We start from the raw sequence: 6,935 nt of genomic DNA, 5'->3' as shown, positions 1-6,935 counted from the left end.
TGATTTTAATCGAGACTCAGACCAGAATGACGTATAACGGTATTGCAAATCAGGTTCAGCATTCAACCACTGGAGAATGATGACAGGCTCCTTGCAGATGCACTGACTGAAGGTTTAGAAACAGCGAGAAACAGAAGATCTCATTATAGTCTTGGTCTTTATTCCGCAGTTATGAGGATGCCACAAGTAGCCATTTGCACACAAGTTAGCGACAGGAGACAAAAGTTCCACGGTTCACTCGGTGAGTCCAACACATCACTTCAGTTACCATGGAAACCATTCAAAGATGAGGGGTGCTCGGGCGAGATGTTTCACTGTCAGCAAGAAGAAAGCTCACGTTCAGTCCACAAACCATCGCATGTTCACCGTTGCAAAGTTACAGGTGGCGGCGCATACAAGAGTCCCAGGACCCCGAAGCCCGCCGCGGTAACTCGCTGGCTTACGTTATGGTCTTGAACACCATTGACAAGCGGCTATTGATTCACCGTCGGACCGACGCCCAAGCCAAGACGCAAGGATGCGTCGCGGCTGGTTACGCCATGGCTGAAGTTAACGAGGTCCGCTGGCGAGGCTCAGTGCGTTGTCAACCTTTCCGGCTTGTTTCAGTAACTGAGGAGCACCATTCTTCCGACCGGGGATGAATGAAGGCAGGGAGCAACCCTGGAGGTGCTAGCATGCAACCTGTAAACCTGTCCTGCAGAATGTCTAATAAATATTCTGTTATAAATCCACCAATCACGGGTCGATTTCGCACGGCGCACATCCGGCCCGGGCAACAGCGAACAGCGACATGTCCAAGACCAATGCAAAAAACGAGCTATGGCGGACTGTGACGTCACACCGCCAGCCATGACGTCACACAGCGGATGAGTCTTCAGCTTGGACCGGCACTGCCGACTCAAAAGCAGTGCGCAGCGCTGCGCGGTCCAGGTGCCGACCTGAAACACCGGTCATGCGTCATACGCGGATAGCCGCAAACCCCGGTCACACCACAGGACAGCGCCAGCCTCCGGTACCACGCCTGGGGACATGAACCTGGTCCACCACACACAGTAACCTTACAGCCTCGGTCATCTGACACACTGAGTCATCCGAAACACTGAGTCACCTGACACATTGAGTCACTTGGGACATTGAGCCATCTTACACACTGCGTCATTTGAGACACTGAGTCATCTGAAACAAAGACTCATCTGAGACACTTAGTCATGTGAGACTTGTGCAGGGCGCCGACCCCCCCCCCCCCCCCCCCTGTTGTCCCGCAACAGGTTGGCACCGTTGCCCATCATTGACCTACGCGGCCGTCAGCACCGTTCCGTGACCCGGCGAGCCGTCCGACCCCATTATCACACTCGAGCGGCCGGCGGTCCAGTTCTTGCTGCCGCCAGACGCGCGCTGACCCTCCGCCGCGCCGCAAAAGCGGCGAGCGCGGCACTTCTGAGGCGGTGAGTTCGGCGCGGCGCGGCTTTGAGCGGCGCGGCCCCCCCGGCAGGGCCAGCGGCGGCGCCACAAACAGCGCGGCCCCGTATCGCCGCCGCCTCCCCGCCGCGCGCCACCGAGACGGAAGGGCCGCCCGGCGCGCCGCAACCGCCGCCAGGGATCCGCGCACAAACCGGCCGCAGGTGACGACAGCGGGGGCGGGGGCGGGGGCGGGGCGGCGGCTGACGCCGGGGCACGGTACGGCACGGCCGCGGACCGGCAGGACAGCAGCAGCATGGCGAGGGGCGGACATACAGGTCGCACGCCAGCGAACCTATTTGGGTGCGCCTGCAGATCGACCATTAACCCGAGGTCGGCGGACACGCTCACACTCGCGCGCGCACCACCGCAGCAGCACACTCAGACACAGGACACGTCCATCGTTTCCAAAGAAAACACGCTCCGCGCTGGACAACGTTGAGCTTCTCGGATATGTAGACCAATTCAGCACATAGGACATCCCAAAATGACGCATATCACGAGTTATGCGGCGCTCCATGACAAAGGCAGCACAGCGCTGCCTTTTCGAGCAAAACTCGTGGCCGCTTTTGGCTGCATCGACTTGCACTCGGGGACACGTCTCACGATGCCAAATGTCACATGCGCTTTTCTTAATGGGTGAGCATCTGTGCAGCGCCTCATGTGAGGGCCAGCAGCGACACCATACCCGACGCACAGCGGAGATCAGCATCGTCTCTATCAAACGATACGACACAGCGCACGAGGCCAAACACGACAGCGCACGAGACCAAACACGACACCGCCGCGGCCCATCAACAGCCAACCCACGCGCGCCGAACAGCCCGTAACACGGGGGCTGGCCGCCGTCCCGCGGCGCCGGTGCGGGCCGGCCGGCTCAGGCGGCGGCCGGCCAGCTGGGGCGCGCACGCTCGGCTGGCGCTGACAGTCGCTCACGGCTGACGGCGCCCGGGTACGGCGACACGGCTAATGATCCGGCAGCCGGGCCGGGCCAGGCCGGGCCGCGACACGCCGCCGCCGCGCCGCCATTGTCGGCCGACTCCGGCGGCGGCGCGGCCGGCGCTGAGCTCGTCCCGCTGGTGACGAGACGGCAGCCACCGCCGCCGAGGGGTCGCGAGGCGCGCGACCGTGCCAGCTAAGCGACGTTGAAGGTGCGCCGATGGGCCAGCGGCGTTCCGCGGCTTAACCCACACTGTACCATATGAATATGGTTTTGACAATTTTCTTGTTTCGTGTTCGAGAGAGGCTCTTTTTGCGCCATTAAACACGACTTGAGGCAAGGTATCGTAAGGTTATCAGCTTGAAAATTGGGCCTTAAGATAAGGCATTTCTTAAGGACAAATACAGAGAGTGAGGGAGAGAGACATTACTTTTCCACTTGAGCGCTTATTATCCACAATTGTATCAACGAGTATCTCGTAACTGGAAAATAAAGGAGCATGGCACTGGCCCCGTGCCGTCATTCAACCTTCCATAACACCGGTCTTTGCTGGATCCAATCCTGTTCCAAAATATTGATTGCATCTAAATCATCGCATGACGGGCGGAGTTGGGTTCGATCAAACCCCATGGAGCTCTCGACCGTCGTGTCACAACGATGCCGAAGAACCGACAAGGCCTGCTCGCAGAACAACCACCACCTGGCTGAAACGAGATTTCTCTGCCCAGCACGGAGATGCCAGCGCAACTCGGCCCCCCGCGTCCATCGCCGCGGCCGCTGCAGCGTCTGCGCGGGCGCGTCTGAGCCCGCCGGAAGCCGGCGTATCCTGACTGAATCAGGGCACACGGACTGCCGGCTGCCGGCGGCTGAGCCCGCCCTGCCCGCGTGTACCCCGACTAACTCAGGGCACACGGACTGCCGGCTGCCGGGGCCGAGCCCGCCTGCCCGCGTGTACCCCGACTAACTCAGGGCACACGGACTGCCGGCTGCCGGCGGCCGAGCCCGCCCTGCCCGCGTGTACCCCGACTGACTCAGCACCGGCTGCCGGCTGCCGGAGGCTGAGCCCGCCTGCCCGCGTGTACCCTGACTGACTCAGGGTACACCGGCTGCCGGCTGCCGGAGGCTGAGCCCGCCGTGCCTGCGTGTACCCTGACTGACTCAGGTACACCGGCTGCCGGCTGCCGGAGGCCGAGCCCGCCCTGCCCGCGTGTACCCCGACTGACCGATGCAGATGAGCCGCGCGAGCCGGGCTTCGTCGGGCCGCCACCGGCTGGTGTACTCGGTGTCGCGAGATCTCGCCCACCGCCTGCAGGATCAGCCGCCGCGGCTGACCGGCCACGCTCACCACACCCTGCGCGACACACGGCGGCGACGGTCACGGCAGGGCGCGCGACAGAGGCCACAATACGACGGTGATAAGCGCTGCAGCAGTGGCTGGATCAAGCAGTGGCTTCTGGGTAAACTCGTAAAGTGGCACCCGTGGCTGATTGAACGACAGATATATCGCAAGAAAATGCAGCAGGAGACCGCCATATCGGCAAGACGGTATTGGCCCCACGGAGTTCCATGCTTTACGCTGAGTTAAGCTCGTTTTATTTTACGTCGTCTCTTATGCTGCGAGGGATGCCGCGCCTTGCGCGGTTAATTTTACACGGAATGAACGGCGGCTTAAGTGCGGCACCATAGGCCACCATGGATCGGGACAGGACGCACTCCTCGCGGCCTATTCATGGGTGACAAGTAGTCCATTGGGTGGGGACAACGATAACAATCCACAGGCCGTGCGGCGACGGAACAAGGACACGGCACCGATGACTGATGCGGGCTCATCGCAGACCCGATCAAAATAAACACAATGTTGGCGTACCTGGTAAAGACCTCCATGAACGCGTTTATCAGTAGCGAGAAACAATCGAGGACTGCTGCGAGACCGACAGCACAAACTACTCTCTACGACTCTCAGATACCCACCACACGCGCTCCTATCACAAGCTCAACGCTCTCTGATGTTCACCCTAAATCACCACGACATAACACAAAACACAGCGCACAGAAGAATGGGGCTCGAGCATGCCGCACCACGGTTCCCCGATTTTGATGATATTTCATATTGGCGCGGGACAACTCACTCTCACAGACGGCGTGAAAGAGTGCTCCGATTTTGGGCACTCGGCGGCCGGGAGGCATTCAGCGGCGGCTCGGCCTGCATTCACCGCCCTTCAACCAGAAGCCAGCGCGTTTGTGCCGGCTGGCGGCCGGGAGAGGCTCTCCACGATCCGATCAGCGACCTGATAATCCGCGGCCGCGCCACAGCCGGCCGCACTACGGAAGTGTACACCGCCGCCGCCGGCAAAAAATCTCCTTTCAGGGGCGCAGCGCCGCCTTTCACCGGGTGGAAAACTATTATGACAAGAGTTTTATCCCGCGGGCGAAGGCGGCGGCGTGGCCGGCCGGCCGGCCGATCCGCGGCCGGTGCCTGGGAGCCGTGCGCCACCACTCATCCACTACAGGCAGCAGCGGGCCCATTGATATCATACTACCTTTTATATTCATGAGGTAAACAGCGGCCTTTGTCGGGCCGGCCGGCTCGCGGTCTTTCATTAAGTGCGTGTGAATGGAGTTTACCGGGGCAGATAGAACTGGCCCACTGTGCGGCCGGGACAAAGGCGTCGACCGAGAAGCGCCGCCGCTCTGGCCCACCGCTCCGGCCGCTCTCTCTCGGGCGTCCCGGCCGCCAAGCTGGGGGCCGAGCTGGCTTCCAAATGGCTGCCGGAAGTAAGCGGCGGCGGTCGGCGGCCGGGCGGGCCGTGTTTCAGCGCCGGTCAACGGCGGTCGGCAGGCGTCACGAAGGGATCGCAGATCGGCCTCTGCCAAGACGGTCCCGCAGCGGTGTCCCGCCACCGCTGCGCCCGCAGCCACGTCACAGCCACAGCCAAGGACACAGCCACGGCCACAGCCACAGCCAAGGACACAGCCACAGCCACAGCCACAGCCACGGCCACGGCCACAGTCACAGTCACAGCCACAGCCGCAGCCACAGTCACGGCCACGGCCACAGCCACGGCCATACCCACAGCCACAGCCACAGCCACGGCCACAGTCACAGTCACAGTCACAGTCACAGCCACAGCCACAGCCACGGCCACGGCCACGGCCACGGCCACGGCCACGGCCACGGCCACCGCCACGGCCACCGCCACGGCCACGGCCACGGCCACGGCCACGGCCACCGCCACGGCCACAGTCACAGTCACAGCCACGGTCACGGCCACAGCCGCAGCCACAGCCACGGCCATACCCACAGGCACAGCCACAGCCGCGGCCACGGTCATACCCACAGCCACAGCTCGGTGACGGAGGTAGCCACCAGGCTGTCACTTTCTGAGATCAGTTAGATGGGGGGGGGGGGAGGGGGAGGCTGACTCACTAGGGTTACCTGACCTTCTCTCAAATCACGATTTCTCTCTAGATTTCGGCCACTTCGATTAGCATCCCTGAATCACATATAATTATAATAGCCCCCCCCCTCAATTACACAACGTGACACCCCTGGTAGCCACACCAGTGGCTACGGGAAGGTGGACAACAGTACACAGCCACAAAGCTGCAGCAAGACACTGACACCCGTGCAGTCACCCAGAGCCATGCCAAAGACACCGATCACGGAACGCCACGCGATAGCGCCGATGGCAGTGCCGAGCCACCGACAGTCACGGGACAGCGCCGACAGCAGTGCAGAGCCGCCTACAGTCACGGGACAGCGCCGACAATGGCGCCGAGCCGCCGACAGTCACGGCACAGCGCCAGCATCAGTGCCGAGCCGCCGTCAGTCACGGGATAGCGCCGAAAGCAGTGCAGAGCCGCCGTCAGTCACGGACAGCGCCGACAATAGCACCGAGCCGCCGACAGTCACGGCACAGCGCCGGCATCAGTGCCGAGCCACCGACAGTTCACGGGAAACGGTTGGCAACAGAGTGCAGACGTGCAATGGACGACATTCACAGCACATGTGCGCCACGATCAGACAACTGACAGCATCCACCGCACATGGACGGCACAGACAGACAACTGACGACATCCACAGCACATGTGTAGTACGATCAGACAACTGACGACACACACAGTTCATGAACACAACCAGACAAATGACGACATCCACAACACATGGCGGCACAGACAGACAACTGACGACATCCACAACACATGTGCAGCACAATCAGCCAACTGACGACACACACAATACATGAACACAACCAGACAAATGACGACATCCACAGCACATGGACGGCACAGACAGACAACTGACGGTATCCACAGCACATGGGGGGCACAGGCAGACAATTGACGGCACACACAGCACATGTACGGCACAGATAGACAACTGACGACATCCACAGCACATGGACGGCACAGGCAGACAACTGGCGACACACACAGTACATGAACACGACCAGACAAATGACGACATCCACAGCACATGGACGACACAGACAGACAATTGACGACATCCACAGCACATGGACGGCATATACAGACA

General features: G+C 61.1%; 1 protein-coding gene and 1 long non-coding RNA gene across 2 annotated transcripts in view; both read right to left on the bottom strand.

The window, feature by feature from the left end:
• Positions 1–140: 140 nt before the first annotated feature.
• On the bottom strand, positions 141–3,662 carry LOC119112610 (uncharacterized). Its single transcript, XR_005095754.1, has 2 exons — positions 3,622–3,662; positions 141–938 (listed from the first exon to the last, which is right to left on the bottom strand). It is a non-coding gene; the product is annotated as an uncharacterized LOC119112610 (long non-coding RNA).
• A 77-nt stretch (positions 3,663–3,739) lies between these two features.
• LOC119111067 (forkhead box protein D3-like) overlaps positions 3,740–6,935 on the bottom strand; it is a 19,744-nt gene continuing 16,548 nt past the window's right edge. Inside the window, exon 3 of the mRNA XM_037234893.1 lies at positions 3,740–3,749. Within this exon, the coding sequence (XP_037090788.1) occupies positions 3,740–3,749 (10 nt within the window). The remainder of the gene's footprint in view (positions 3,750–6,935) is intronic.

The sequence above is a fragment of the Pollicipes pollicipes genome, unplaced genomic scaffold (assembly GCF_011947565.3).
Source record: "Pollicipes pollicipes isolate AB1234 unplaced genomic scaffold, Ppol_2.1 Scaffold_7261;HRSCAF=8764_pilon_pilon_pilon, whole genome shotgun sequence".
NCBI lineage: Eukaryota > Metazoa > Arthropoda > Thecostraca > Pollicipedomorpha > Pollicipedidae > Pollicipes > Pollicipes pollicipes.
This window is presented reverse-complemented; position numbering and strand designations above follow the sequence as displayed.